Source organism: Myotis davidii, unplaced genomic scaffold, assembly GCF_000327345.1.
Source record: "Myotis davidii unplaced genomic scaffold, ASM32734v1 scaffold459, whole genome shotgun sequence".
In the NCBI taxonomy this organism is placed as follows: domain Eukaryota; kingdom Metazoa; phylum Chordata; class Mammalia; order Chiroptera; family Vespertilionidae; genus Myotis; species Myotis davidii.
In genome coordinates, this window is record NW_006289838.1 from 76,422 (window position 1) to 92,017 (window position 15,596).

At 50.7% G+C, this 15,596-nt stretch overlaps 2 protein-coding genes across 2 annotated transcripts in view; one reads left to right on the top strand and one right to left on the bottom strand.

The window, feature by feature from the left end:
- PLIN1 (perilipin 1) overlaps positions 1-15,596 on the bottom strand; it is a 110,405-nt gene that overhangs the window by 26,905 nt on the left and 67,904 nt on the right. The gene's annotated exons all lie outside the window — the stretch shown is intronic.
- The window catches only part of WDR93 (WD repeat domain 93), a 28,057-nt gene continuing 12,514 nt past the window's right edge, over positions 54-15,596 (top strand). Inside the window, exons 1-8 of the mRNA XM_015563231.1 lie at positions 54-210; positions 3,273-3,615; positions 5,085-5,277; positions 7,189-7,253; positions 9,621-9,699; positions 12,788-12,903; positions 13,657-13,745; positions 15,164-15,331. Coding sequence (XP_015418717.1) covers positions 3,313-3,615; positions 5,085-5,277; positions 7,189-7,253; positions 9,621-9,699; positions 12,788-12,903; positions 13,657-13,745; positions 15,164-15,331 — 1,013 coding nt within the window. The 5' untranslated portion in view covers positions 54-210; positions 3,273-3,312. The remainder of the gene's footprint in view (positions 211-3,272; positions 3,616-5,084; positions 5,278-7,188; positions 7,254-9,620; positions 9,700-12,787; positions 12,904-13,656; positions 13,746-15,163; positions 15,332-15,596) is intronic.

The window sequence follows — 15,596 nt, forward strand, 5'->3', positions numbered from 1 at the left end:
ACTTCTCAGCTTCCGGTCAGGACCGGAAGTTGTGGTTACTAAGGCGACGCCAAGCCGCCGGCCAGGTGAGCGAAAGCCCCGCTTCCGCTCCGCGGTGCAAGCGCTTCCCACGTCCCCTTGGGCTCCCTTCACATCCTGGGTCTCCTCGAGGGGTTCCCAGGGGCCCGTCTCCTGGTCTCAGGCTATTCCCGCGCCCCCCAGGAACCCCAGGTAGGATCCGAATGGAGGTTCCCCTGAGCTTCCGCTTGGGGACTGCAGGGCTAAACATTCCCAGATCTGTGCCTCCGCGTCCCTGGAGCAACGCCAGCTCCAGCTCTGGGAAGCGCAGGGTTAGAGCGGAGATCAGCCGGTTGGAGGAGTGTATTTCTAGCAGGAGGGCCGGGTCAAGTGGGAGAATTGTCTGTTAGGATTACTGAATGAAGATTGCTACCTGAGGAAATCCTAAAATGGTTACCAGGAACCAAGTGGGGGCAAAAATAGATTACAACGAAATTGCACCAATGAACGGACCTCCTCGGGGGCTTGAAGATATGGAACCCCAGCCATTCCATAGCAATGTTTTAATTTTTGATTGATTGATTGATCTTAGAGAAAGAGAGGGAGGAAGAGAGAGCAACTTGGACCTGTTGTTCCACTCATATATGCCTTTATTGGCTGACTCTTGTATGTGCCCTGATCAGGGATCAAACCCACAGCCTTGGAGTATCTGGATGATGCTCTAACCAACTGCGCTACCTGGCCAGGGCCACAGCAGCAATTTTATAAAATGCCCCCCCCCCCCTATAATTACAAGTTAAGGTCGCCTATTTTTTTAATCTTTGGTCCCTTGTTCAGACCTACCCCTAACACTTGCAGGCCCCGGGGGTAGAATATAAATAGAGACCCACATACCATACATTTAAATATTTAAAAGTTTTAAATTGTTGTAATGTACCCCGCGAATCACAAAAGGACGCCTCAAGAAGTTGAATTAAAGAGTCACATTTATTGCAATCCAGGACTATGAGGGGCCATTCCCCAAATCTCGTAGTGATAAGATGGTGGCAAAACCAGACTTATATAGGCAAAGATCACAAATGTATTGATTACATCTCAAGGTTTGGAATGAGGAACCTGGTTTGCAAAAAAGCAGTTTGCAGAAGCAGCATGTTAATTATAGTTTTGGGTCTGGGGGGACGGGGGTCACTGAATTGACAGAAACACATTATCTAGAGCTCCCGGGTCTGGAATGAGGAACCTGGGTTAAACTTAGGCATGTAATCTAAATTACAGTTTTGGGTCTAGAGCCCTCTGACCTTGGGATAACTGTGCTGTCCTTCCCAGGTGAAGGAAAAATGTGCTTTCTAAGACCAATATGACCACAACCCATGGGATATTCACATTACGATCAATAAGGCACTTAATCGAATGGGATGATTTATATAATTCAGAAAATCAAAATAACCTGTCCATTGTTAAACAAAGCAAATAGGTAACATACTTCAAAATCAAAGTAACACATTGTTAAATATGTTCTGTTCTCTTCTCCTACCTTGACAAATATCTCTCTATATATAAAAGCCTATGCAACTGAACGACCAAACGACCGGTTGTCTGGTCTCTATGACGTGCACTGACCATTGGGGGGGAGGGGGCAGGTGCTCAACACACAGATTGGGCTCCCTCCTGTCTGGATCGGGCCTGCGGGGATTGGGCTGAAACCGACTCTCTGACATCCCCGGAGGGGTCCCGGATTGCGAGAGGGCGCAGGCCAGGCTGAGGGACTCCACCAACGCATGAATCCGTGCACTGGGCCTCTAGTACTTTTGTAATGATCTAGAAGTCATTTCACATTCAGAATTCTTGGGCTCTTTGGAATACCTGGAAACACAGCCAGAATATTGTACTCTGGGGAGAGCTGGCCCCAGTCCCTCCCCACCGCTTCTCTTCCCATTTCTGGCTCCCACCCACATCACCGAGTGTGTGGATGCCCCAAACCACATCCAAGTTCTGCCCATACCCCTTTGATCGGCCATGCCTTGGTCACCTTTCAGGCCTAGGGGTGCATACATTAGCAGCTGGGGGAGAAAAGCCAGGAAGAGGCTCTTGCAGGTACCATTTGGGCAGTAAATTTCAGGGGTATAGGTGCCCTGAACATGGTCTAGACTCCAGAAGGAGGCATATGGACTTTGGGGTGGTCTATCCTCTCGGCCCCACAAATTTACCCCTTCTTGCACAGGGCAGTGCCTGGAACAGACCCAGAAGTATTCAAGTTCATAATCCAGGGCAGGGCATTACCGCAAGAAAATAAGAATTTGCTGAATGCTGGCTATGTACCCACCACTTGAGCTCTGGGCCTCAGGTATTAGGTTACTGAGGGACACAAGTAAATAGCTAAGCACAACACAGATTCGACAGCAGTTACTGGAAGTGCTTGAAATGCCCCTGGTCGGAGGGGAGGGGAGGAGAGGGAAAAGTCACCGCTCAGTAGCCAGCTGGCTGGAGCACAGCCATTTGCAGAGATGGCAGAACCAGGAGAAGACATGAGTTGGGGGGAAAGAAGGTGAATTCTCTTTGGCATAGAAAGACCGCCTCTCCTTTATCAGGAGGTGAAGAAACACAACACGGTTTCCAGAGTCCTGTGTTTCCACCCTAGCACACCTCATCTTCGGCTGGCCTGCCTCTGCTGAGCGTATCTTAGTAATGTGATAACCATCCCGTAATAAACGTGGGAAGTGCCAGTTTCTAGAATAAATAGTCCCCATAGACCAGGGGTCCTCAAACTTTGGCCCGCGGGCCACATGCAAATACAAATATTGTATTTGTTCCCATTTTGTTTTTTTACTTCAAAATAAGATATGTGTAGTGTGCATAGGAATTTGTTCATAGTTTTTTTTTAAAACTATAGTCCGGCCCTCCAACGGTCTGAGGGACAGTGAACTGGCCCCCTGTTTAAAAAGTGTGAGGACCCCTGCCATAGACTGTTATGCTTGTGCTAGAGATGATATACTGTTTGAACTTCACTATTTATTTTTAAATATATATATATTTTTAAATATATTTTTATTGATTTTAGAGAGGAAGAGAGAGGGATAGAGACAAACATCAATGATGAGAATCATTGACCGGCTGCCTCCTGCACGCCCCCTACTGGACCCAGGCATGTGCCCTTGCCCGGAATTGAACCTGGGACCCTTCAGTCCGCAGGCCGACGCTCTATCCACTGAGCCAAACCGGCCAGGGCTGACCTTCCCTTATTTTCTCTAATACCTTTCCTTCCTTCCTTTCATCAGCTCCTCAGTCTCAGAGCCGTTCCCAGTGCCGCCTTCGGTGATGTCATCCCTCAACGGAAGCCGCGCCCAGAAGATGAGGCTGCCTTTGTTTACACAAAAGGGACAGCTGGAGGTGCCGACCCCGTCGGAGAAGGACTGGTCGAAGGATGACGAAGAGAGTTATGTCTTCAAGGACCCGCACCAGGAGCTGGATTCCCTGCCTCAGCCGTATCGAATGATCAACAAGCTGGTGAACCTTCTGTTCGACCGGGCGTGGGAAATTATCGAGGAGAGGGACGCGCTGAGGGAGTTGGAGCTCAGCCGGGTCCGGCCCACCGTCTACCCTCCAGTTTTAGAAAGCAAGGTATGGAGAAGCTGACCAGGGGCCTCCCCTGTTTCCCAGGTGAGTGTTAGTAAATCAAAACATGGCCTGGCCGGTGTGGCCCAGTGGTTGCACATCGACCTATGAACCAGGAGGTCACGGTTTGATTCCCGGGTAGGACACACGCCCGGGTTGTGGGCCCGATCCCCGGTGTGGGGCCTGCAGGAGGCAGCCGATCAATGATTCTCTCATCATTGATGTTTCTCTCTTTCTCTCTCCCTTCCTCTCCATATCCTATATAATAAAGAGCTAATATGCTAATTAGACCAAACAGCAGGACGACCATCCAGACGACTGTCCAGACGACCTTCCGGATGAAGCCGGGGCTGTGAGGGCCTACCTTTGCACCAATTTCGTGCATCAGGCCTCCAGAAAATAATAAATGAAAACACCTCATCCAGGAAAGGAATTCCTACCAGGAACCTTCATTCAATAAGACAGCTGCATTTTTTTTTTTTTTAAAGATTCTAGGCATGCCGGTGTTGCCTGGAATGGATTTGGTCCGTGTCTGTGGAAACGGGGGTTCTGGCTAATGGAGGATGCCACAGCAGGCCTTTTATGTCCAGCCACTGTTATTTTGATATCATTCTGAATGTAGTCATCACTCTCTTGCTTGATGGGTGAGAATCTGCCAGCGCCTCAGCGATAGCTCTTTCCACAGTGTTTTCTGGTTTTGTTTTAAAATATATTTTTATTGATTTCAGAGAGGACGGGAGAGGGAGAGAGAGATAGAAGCATCAATGATGAGAGAGAATCATGGATTGCTGCCTCCTCCACGCCCCACACTGGGGATGAATCCCGCAACCCCGGGCATGTGCCCTGACTGGGAATCAAACTGTGACCTCCTGGTTCATAGGTCGACGCTCAATCACTGAGCCACACTGGTCGGGCCACAATGTTACAGACGAATGTGGTACAGGGTCTGTGGCCACACATAGTGTAGTGACTAAACATTTACTCTCCACTTCATTGTTTTCTTTGGCCCTGCTCCCCTAAAAGTGGAGTGCTATGGCTTCCTCTCATTTTCCTTTTTTTGTGTGTGTTAATCCTCACCCGAGGATATTTCTCCATTGATTTTTAGGGAGAGTGGAAGAGAGAGGGAAAGACAGAGAGAAACATCGATGTGAGAGAAACACGTCAATTGGTCGCCTCCTGCCCTAGCCCCGGCCAGGGCCCAGCCGGGGAGGAGCCTGTAACCAAGGTACATGCCCTTGACCAGAATTAGACCCTTGGGTCTGCAGGCCAACGCTCTATCCACTGAGCCAAACCGGCCAGGGCGGCTATGACTCCTTGATACGTGGGCACAATACGGAAATGAGCCTGTGTTTGGAGAGATAGTCTATCTAGGAAGGGCCCACATCCCTCTTTGAAATGTTAACATGTTGCTCGCAGACAGTGGCAGCTGAAAAATCCTTTTTTTCTCTCTCTCTCTTTGTTCTTTGTTTTCCCAGCTCAGCAAAAGGCCAAGATGCCTAGCGGTTTCCCAAGACTATGTGTTTATTGCAGGACCCAAAGGCTTCTCCATCTACAGCCTGCACGATGCTAAACAAATCTACGTTTACGAGAAATTTAAGGCCGAGGTCATGTCCATCTGGGCCACAGACTTGGGGAATGAAACGCTGATGGCTCCTGTGGATGAAATGGGTACTCGTTCTTCATCTTCCTTTAGCCTCATTTACGTGCACCTGCAGACCAAGCGTGTCAAACTCAAGGGCTAATACGGGCCCAATAAACAAGGTTTAAGTTTATGTGGCCGCAAAAAAAAACCACAAAAGCTTCCATTTTCATAGAAATGTAGGTTTATTTCGAAAAGTATAGTATTAAAAAAAAAAAGCACAGGAGAAATGATAAAATTCATGTTTTCTTCCTGATACTTGGCATCTCCTCTCTGCTACCATCTTTCCTACTTCGGGGGAAGTCTTGTTTGCAGCGATCACTTTCAAAACTGACCCACGGTGCATGTCAGTAATTCTGGATCTGACAGGAGACTTATTTCCTTTTATAATCCTATATAATAAAAGCCTAATATGCAAATTGACCAGTGGAATGACCAGTTGCTATGACGCACACTGACCACCAGGGGGAAGATGCTCAATGCAGAGGCTGCCCCAACCTGCAGGCCCCAGGCCAGCCAAGGCAGGTGCCAGCGGGGGGCCCCCCAGTCACCCCACTATCAGCCCTGACTGCTGGCCAGGCCTAGGGACCCTACCCGTGCATGGATTTCGTGCATCGGGCCTCTAGCTGTACCAGTAAATAACTGCTCACACTGTTATGTTGGCTGGCCCACAAAAATATTTGCTATGGGCTGCATGCGGCCCGTGGGCCACGAGTTTGACATGCTTGCTGTAGACCGTTGTTCATTTCCTTCCCAGGGGTGGGCAGGGCCAGACATTGGCAAGTTCTCCCTGGTCATGGACGGTGTACCAGGCACTCTCCCAACATTTCACATACTGGCCCTTTAACCCTCAGCACAGCCCTAGGAGGTAAGTATACTTTTCAGAGGAGGCAACGAGGCGCGAAGGTGAAATGACTCACCTGAGGTAACACAGGCAGTAAATGGCGCTGGCGGGATTCGAACCAGGCAGGAGGCCGCGGAGTCCACACCCCGCAGGCACTCGGGAATCCTGCCGCTCACAGAAACCAGGGCTTGCTCTCCCCCTCGGCCCAAGGACGAACCAGGCCCTCACGGGGACTGCAGCATAGAGGACTGCAGACAGCGTCCGGGGGCCTGTCTCTGAGGGTGGCTGGGCCTGGTGGACAGGTTAGGAAGGGCGCACTGGTAGGCGTCTGCAGAAGCCGGACAAGAGGCAGAGAGACGAGAAAGAACCCCTGTGTGCCCTGAGGGGAGAAACGATGGCCTGGACCAGGGCAGGGGCCGTGCACATGATGAGGAAGACGGCACTGTGGTTACATGCGATGCTAACACCAGGGGAAGTGAGGTGAGGGACATCAGAGAATTCTTTGTTCTATTTTCGCAAATTTTCTCTAAGTCCAATATTAGTGCGTCGGCCAAAGCTTTAAAAATGAAAAGGAAGCCCTGGCCGGTGTGGCTCAGTGGATAGAGCGTCGGCCTGCAGACTGAAGGGTCCCAGATTCGATTCCGGTCAAGGGCACGAACCTCGGTTGCAGGCCCTTCCCAGGCCCAGGCCCTGGTTGGAGAGCGTGCAGGAGGCAAGCAATCGATGTGTTTCTCTCTCATGAGTATTTCTCTCTGTCTTTCCCTCTCCCTTCTACTTGCTCTAAGAATCAATGGAAAAATATTACACAGGTGGGTAACCAGGTGAGGCAGTATGGGATGATGACTAGCACAGGGGACAGGAGTCAAGGAGAGGGGACCGGCATGGCCAGAGGGCCCATGGGAGGCTCCTAGGAGAAGGGGACGGGCTGGGGTGGGCAGGTGCCGGTGGAGGAAAGCAGGGAGACCCAGATCCCACAGCCGGGGAGGGACTGGAGGAGGCCCGAGCGTGCAGGAGCTGCTGACGCCCATCTCAGGAAGTCCGAGAGAAAGTGACAGGTCACTAGTCTGTTACATTCTTACTCACTTTTCCGTTTCAGGGGTCGTTAGACTGTTTTATCTCTGTAAGGACGGTCTCTTCTTCATCAAAACCATCAATGAAGTGGTAAGTTCCTAGAGCGGGGCCGCGCGCTGTAGCCAATCAGGTTCACTCTTCATGCCCTTGACCGGAATCGAACCTGGGACCTTTCAGTCCGCAGGCTGACGCTCTATCCACTGAGCCAAACCGGTTTCGGCTAATCAGGTTCACTCTTAACATGGAGGCCAGGCCCTGGCCGAGTAGCTCAGTTAGAGCGCCGGGCGACTCACCAAGGTTGAGGGTGCGATCCCCGATCAGGGCACGTACAAGAAACAGCCAAAGAATGCATACCTAAGTGGGACCAAAGCGATGGTTCTCTCTCCTTTCCTCTCTCGCTCTGAAAAAAATCAATAAATAAAACTTGTAAAACTCTACTAAGCCCTAGCCAGTTTGCTCAGTGGTCAGAACACCAGCCTGTGGAATGGAGGAAGAGTCATAGGTTTGATTCCGGTCCAGGGCACGCACCTCAGTTGCAGAATCAATCCCTGGCTTCGGTGGGAGCACGTGCAAGAGGCAACCCATCGATTTGTCTCTCTCGCATCAATGTTTCTCTCTGTGTGTCTCTCCCCCTCTCTTCCACTCTCTCTTAAAATCAATGGGAAATGCCCTAACCGGTTTGGCTCAGTGGATAGAGCGTCGGCCTGCGGACTGAGGGGTCCCAGGTTCGATTCCGGTCAAGGGCATGTACCTTGGTTGCGAGCACATCCCCAGAAGGGGGTGTGCAGGAGGCAGCTGATCGATGTTTCTAACTCTCTATCTCTCTCCCTTCCTCTCTGTAAAAAATCAATGAAATATATTTTAAAAAATCAATGGAAAAAATATCCTTGGATGAGGATTAACAAGAAATTAAATTAAATTAAAGGTGGAGGCAATGACAGTTGTCTTAGAATAGTAAGAAAGAGACCCCTCCCTGGTCCAACAGCCTTCTCCAAAGTAGTCAATTAAAAGGTTCCCCAACCACCAGAGGTGGGAGCTGAATACCTTGGACTTATTACCATGTGGTTGAGAGGAGAGAATTACGAAGGAACTCCAGGCCAGGCTGAGCACCAGCCCAACATATCCGATAACTCCTTACGAGTCCCTAAAACTTCCGGGCCGCCTCACATCCTGTTCCCCGGCCCATGCTGTTCCCTGTGCTTGGAGGACTCTCCCTGCCTCCCTACCCACTGTGCGTGCCTCTTAAATTTCCCCCGTGCCTCCAGGCCAGCTCTCTAACATACTCTCCCTCTCTGTGCCAACACCGTACAGAACACAATTTCCTTCGCATTCTCTCCCCCGGCATCCTTGCTTGTTTACATGATGGCTTCTTCCCTGGGATGTAGGCCTCCTGAGGACAGGGGCACATCTTACCTGTGTGTCCCTCGTTCCCACACACTGCCTGCATGTTGCTGTAGGTTCTCAGAATGTGGGCTTTTATTTATTTATTTATTTATTTATTTATTTATTTATTTTTATTAAAAATATATTTTATTCATTGGCCAGCATAAACATATAGGTTCCAGGTGTGGGTTTCTCTGTTACCAGATCTGAATATTGCAACACGTGCCCACCACCCAAAGTCAAATCTTCTCCCGTCACCATATATTCATCGATGAGAGAGAGACATCGATCAGCTGCCTCCTGCACACCTCCCACTGGAGATGTGCCCGCAACCCAGGTACATGCCCTTGACCGGAATTGAACCCGGGACCTTTCAGTCCGCAGGCCGACGCTCTATCCACTGAGCCAAACCGGTTTCGGCGTGGGCTTTTATTTTTTAAGATGAATGAGTCCTCAAAAGAGACGATATTGCTCAGGGTAGATTTCTAATTGCAGTTTATCTTGTACAAAATGTTACTGATGGGCCCAGGGTAAAGGAAGTATCCCATGTAATAAAAGCCTAATATGCTAAGCGTCCAGTCATCCGTTCAACCAATCAAAGCGTAATATCCTAATGATATGCTAAGGCTGCTCAACCGCTTGCTATGATGTACACTGACTGACCACCAGGGGGCAGAGAGTCGACTGGTCAACCAGTCGCTATGACGTGCACTGACCACCAGGGGGAAGACACTCTGACCAGTAGGTTAATTTGCTGCTGAGGTCCAGCCGATCAGGACTGAGTGAGACGGCCGGACACACCCAATAAAAATATATTAAAAAAAAAAAAAGAAAACAAAAAATCCACAGACAGACTGGGAAGCATCTGAGATATCAAGTTGAACCGATCGCTCATCAGTGGCATTGCTAGGCTTTGACCCGAGAGAAATACAAACACGTGTCCACAGAGAGGCATCTCTCCGCGCCCCCAGCTTGGAAGGGTTTCTGTGAACGCGGTGGGAACACGCCAGCCCCCGCAGGCCCCCTCTCGGTCAGCGGGCAGCCTGGCTCTAGCAGCCCCTCTCTCCGTTTCAGGATGACACCAACAAGCAAACCATCTGCCTGAAGATGGACATTTCTCACGGAGGGGACTTCGCAGCCTTCCTCCTACAAGGCAAGGCTCACGGGGGCCGTGAGGAGAGCCCGGGTCTGCAGTCCCTCCTAGAGAATCCCCGTTCCCCTCGAGGACTCTTCACAACTGCAGGGGCCGGGCAGAGTCCTCATACCCTCCACCCAGCTCCCCCAGGCACTTGTCAAACTTACTAGGGAGCCAATAACATGGGTACAATACGATTTTTTTAAAGGTAATATCCTTTGTAACACTGAATTGCTTTTCCTTTTTTTAAAAAAAACAAACCACACATATTTTTATTGATTTCAGAGAGGAAGGGAGAGGGAGAGAGAGATAGAAACATCAGTGATGAGAGAGAATCATTGTTGCCTGGCTGCCTCCTGCATGCTCCCTACCAGGGATCGAGGCTGCACCCCAGGCATGTGCCCTTGATTGGAATTGAACCTGGGACCCCTCAGTTCGCAGGCCGATGCGCTATCCACTGAGCCAAACCAGCTAGAGCTATAATACTATTTTTTAAAATATTACTTAATTGATTTCAGAGAGGAAAGGAGAGGGAGAGAGAGAGAGAGAAACATCAATGATGAGAGAGAATCATTGATTGGTTGCCTCCTGCACACCCTGCACTGGGGATCAAGCCTGCAACTTGGGCATGTGCCCTGACCGGGAATCGAACCGTGACCTCCTGGTTCATAGGTAGATGCTCAACCACTGAGCCACACCGGCCAGGGGGTATAATACAGCTAATTACATACCCCCCCCCACACACACACGCAATTTCACCAGTTTTCCCACGAATCTAATTTTTTTTACTCTGAGGGTCAGGAAACCACATTGCATCCAGTCTCACCTCTCCTTGGTCTATTCCTGACTGACAGTTCTTGGTCTCTCCTTGTTTTCCGTGACCTTGACATTTCTGAAGAGCACCGGTCAGAGGTTTTGTGCAACGTCCCTCAATTTCATGGTCTGAGTGTTTCTCGTGGTTCCACTGGGGTTAAGGATTTGGGGGAAGATACGCAGAGGTGAAGGGCTTTTTCCCTGCATCGAACCAGGACCAGGGCCAGTGTGACAGCAACGTGACTCTCTGCTGCCCATGTTAACCTTGACATTTAGTTAAAGTGGCATCTGCCAGGCGCCCCCCCCTCCCCCCGCCATCGGCTGAGCCACTGTGTTGCCCTGTGCGAACTCTGTCAGAAGGGAGCCACCAAGTCCAGAGCACACTGAAGGGGAGAGAGAGCAGGGCCAAAGAATTTCCGGCTGAATGCTGAAACTGCCACAGTCATCGAAAAACACTTGGGGGAGATACTTTGAGATTCTACAAATACCCTGTTTCTTCTTAAAGTTTTGCCCACCGATTTAAGCAATGTTGCAATTATTACTATGGTGGTGGACTTTTTTTTTCCTTCCAAATGGACTGTTAGCTTGATTTTTTTAACTTTTGAATATTTAGACATATGATTTATGGGCCTCTATTTTATTTTTTATTAATTTATTTTTTATATATTTTTATTGATTTCGGAGAGGGAAGGAGAGGGAGAGAGAGATAGAAACATCAACGATGAGAGAGAATCACTGATCGACTGCCTCCTGCACAACCCCCACTGGGGATCGAGCCCACAACCTGGGCATGTGCCCTTGACTGAACTGAATCCAGGACCCTTACGTCTGCAGGCTGATTCTCTATCCACTGAGCCAAACCAGCTAGAGCAGAGTTGTCTATTCTTGAAATTAGCCAAGTTTACTCAAATAAGCAAGCATTAACTATTTCCTGTATGCCAGAGAAAGAAATAGATTAAGAGATAATCGTGAACTGATGTGGTAAGTGATGATGGACATAATTGGGGTAAGTGAAGTATGTTTTTGGAACCCAGAAAAGGGATACTTTCTAATCACACTGAGGCTTTAGGTGAAAAGAGTTGATGCTGCAGTTGTGTTTGGAAGGAAGACCATTCCAGGCAGAGGAAAGAACTTGAGCAAAAACAAAAACAAAAACACACACAATGAAAACAAACAAATATAAACAAACAAAACATCAAGATGAATGATACATACATGTGTGGGGAACTACAACTCTTACACAAGGTACATGCCCTTGACCGGAATCGAACCTGGGACCCTTCAGTCCGCAGGCCGACGCTCTATCCACTGAGCCAAACCCGTTAGGGCTCCATTGACTTTTTAGAGAGAGTGGAAGGGAGGAGAGACAGAGAGAAACACCGATGTGAGAGAGACACGTTTATTGGTTGCCTCCCGCATGCACCCGGACCAAGGCCAGGGATGGAGCCTGCAACCTAGGTACGTGCCCTTGACCGGAACCGAACCCGGGACCCTTCAGTCCGCAGGACTTTGCTCTATCCACTGAGCCACACCGGCCAGGGTGACAAGCACTTTGTGAAGGAAACCTTTAGCCAGGAACCCATCCCACGAGAAAGCAGCCCCTCCCCCGATGGGCAGGTACTCGGTACAGAGCTGAGCACATTTCTATGACAAGACGAAGTCCCCCCCCCAGGTTGTCATCTGCCCCAATATTGGTCAGAAGGATTCTCTTGGGGCATCACTCCCAGTTGTAACCCCTTCTCAGCCTCGCCCTGTCCGGTGCTGGTTCCATACGAGCCGCCTTCCTCCCCAGAGAGGAATCGCTGAGACACGATGTCAGTGGGGTTTGCTATTGGGGAAGACCTGGGAACGGGCCCAGCAGAGTCTGGTTAGAAACTGTTAGGGTTCACCCTAGCCGGTGTGCTCAGTGGTTAGAGCGTCAGCCTGTGGACGGAAGGGTCACGGTTCGATTCCGGTCAAGGGCACATGCCCGGGTTGTGGGCTCGATCCCCAGTAGGAGACGTGCAGGAGGCAGCCGATCCATGATTCTCTCTCATCATTGATGTTTCTCTCTCTCCCTCTCCCTTCCTCTCTGAAACCAATCAACCAACCAATAACAGAAACTGCTGGGGCAGTGCAGGTGCGGTGGCCTCGGGGGAGCAGCCCAGCCCTCCGGCAGCGAGGACCCTGCTGTTCGGGGGTGTCTGCCGGCCTCCGGCCTCCATGTCAGGGGTTCCGAGGAGACAGGCCGTCCTCAGAGGACACGTGGCGCCGGCCTGGTGTTGCTCAACCGTCCCCGGCTTTCCCAACGCAGGGGCTGGAGATACTTGGCTGGACGTGTACAAGTTGCCCAAGGAGGCCTGGGTCAAGGAAGTGGAACACCCCCAACTGGCTGTGAACCCAAAGAAAAAAACCAAACAGCTCCAAGCGGTAGGAAGCCCGCCTTAACCGTGGCGTTTCTCCCACCCCTGGCCCTGCATCCAGATGAGCCCTCCTGGGGACGGCCCCTGGCCCTGCATCCAGATGAGCCCTCCTGGGGACGCAGAGATGAATGGGGGTGGGAGGGAGGCCAGGCGCCCTGGCCACGTCTCCCAACCGATTCGCTCCGGTTCAAACCAGACACTAACGGGCAGAGGACTCCCAGGCATTTCTCTGGGGGCCTTTCCTCTTGCCTCCCAGGCAATTTCTCTTCCCTTCGGGGCTGATGTAACCCTTTCATGCCGTGCATTCCCCTGAATCTCCCAGACTCTGATATAAACAGCTTGTTCTCCGTATACAGAAATGCAGGTATTTTTTATTTTTAAAAGTATTTGCATTGATTTCAGAGAGGCAGTGCAGGTGCCTCTCTGAAAGGGAGAGAGGGAGCAAGATAGAAACATCAATGAGAGAGAATCACGGATCGACTGCCTCCTGCACGCCCCACTCTGTGGATCCAGCCCGCAACCCTGGGCATGTGCCCCGACCGGGAATCGAACCGTGACCTCCTGGTTCATGGGTCCACGCTCAACCACTGAGCCATGGCCAGGTGTGGGTTTAAGTCTAGCACTTTGCTATTGACTCTCTATTGTCCTACCTGTTTTTCTTCCTTTTCCCTCTTTGCCTGCCATCTTTGGAATTATTCTGGTGGGTTTTTTTCCCCCCCTTCTCTGGGGTCTTACTAGCTGTGCCTTTTCCTTATCGTAGGATGGCAGCACCTGTTATCTGGCAGAGATTAAGTTGAGTATTCCAGTCCAGGTCATGAAGATCAAGCCACCCAAACCCATCACAGGCCAGTATGATTCCACTAATACTCTCCTTTGGCCATTGATTTTGCATTGTTTTTCTTTTTGTGGCCTTTTCCCACCTTTCCCATCTTTTCTATTTATTGGCAGCAATATCTAAATCACAAGTACAGTTCTGGAGAGAAAATGTTCTTTAAGTGATGAACTCTGGGACCTAAAGACACACGTTATAAATGTCACGGAAATACTGTTAAGTAACAGAATGGGGAGACCATGAAAGAGAGAGGTCTTTCCTGGTGCTGATAGGAATTCATTCATTTAAAAAAAAAATTTTTTTTAAGGTTGTTTTTTTCTTTTTTTTACATCGGTTTGTTTGAATCAGAATCCAAACATATTAATTGACTTGTCCTGTCTTTTTTGTTTGTGTGTTTGTTTTTTAAATATATTTTTACTGATTTCAGAGAGGAAGGGAGAGGGAGAGAGAGAGAGAAACATCAATGATGAGAGAGAATCACTGATCGGCCGCCTCCTGCACATCCCCTACTTGGGATCCAGCCTGTAACCCAGGCAAGTGCCCTTGACTGGAATTGAACCCAGGACCCTTCAGTCCACAGGCCGACGCTCTATCCACTGAGCCAAACTGGCTAGTGCTGGAGTTCATTCATTGCTACACCCCATGTTAGTTCATTCATCAGTATGGTCAGCAGTAGGTTCTCCACATGGAAGCGAAACGATGTATAACGAACCGGTTAGACCATCCATGGATGGAATATGCTACCGTGAGTTTATCAATGAGGAGCCTGCTGTAGAGAGCTACACAGCACACTGATACCAGTGGCTGCCCTGGGGAGGGGCATCCGGGCCCCCATGGGACCTGGCAGGCAATTTGAGGGGCCTGGGCACGTGCCAAAGAGTCCCGAGTTCTGATAGTTGGGGGTGCGGACCCAGAAACGACATCGCCCGGTTTTCCTGGGGGCTTAGGGACAGATGACGGGCAGGAAACGAAAGGTTATGGGAAGGGGAGTGCTGGAGACAGTGACTGACAGAGGGAGGCAGCCTTGAAAGGAAGGTAGTTGCAGGAAACTAAACAGAGGAAGAGACAGGACTGCCTGCTGCGCTGGTGGGGCAGCGACCGTGCCCTCAGGTCTCTGGTGACGTGGGGAACATCCCCTGGAGATGCTGTAACCCGGGGTGAGGACCTGCGGTGGGAGGGAGACGCGGAAGCAGAAAGAGCTGCAGCTCGTGGCCCGTGCTCCCTGAGCGCAGGGGGTAGCAGAGAGGCGCGGGAAAGACAGCGCCTGGGCTCGCGGACGGACGGACAGACGGACGGACAGAGGGTTGCAGGCGGGACTGGGTTTCTGAGGAGGCGGATTCTGCAGGGAGCTGGGGAGCGTGGGGGAAGGAGGGGGGCCTCAGGAAGCGGGAGCCGGATGGTCTAGCCGACTCTGGACTGTGTCGCACGCAGGGAGCCTATTTAAGAGCCCCCTGGAAGTGTTTGCAAAGATGGAGGGCTGCTACGGGCTGGGCTCGGGCCAGAACCACATCATCAAGGACAGTCAGTGGGAGCAGCACACCGCCGTCTTCAACGCCACCTACAGGAAGTACCTGGACGGGGAGTGGGAGGAGGAGCCGCTCAGGTGAGCCCCCGCCCTGCGCCCCGGGCCCCAGGGCTTCTCCCCAAGGACCTGACTCAATCCGGAGTCTAAAAGCTTCTGGTTTGGGGATTCTCTCTGAGAACTCAGCGGATGGTTCTAGAAGGCATCCTATATAGTAAAAGGGCGATATGCAAACTGACCCTAACAGCAGAATGACTGGGAATGGCTGGTCACTATGACACACACTGACCACCAGGGGGCAGACACTCAATGCAGGAGCTGCCCCCTGGGGGTCAGTGTGCTCCCA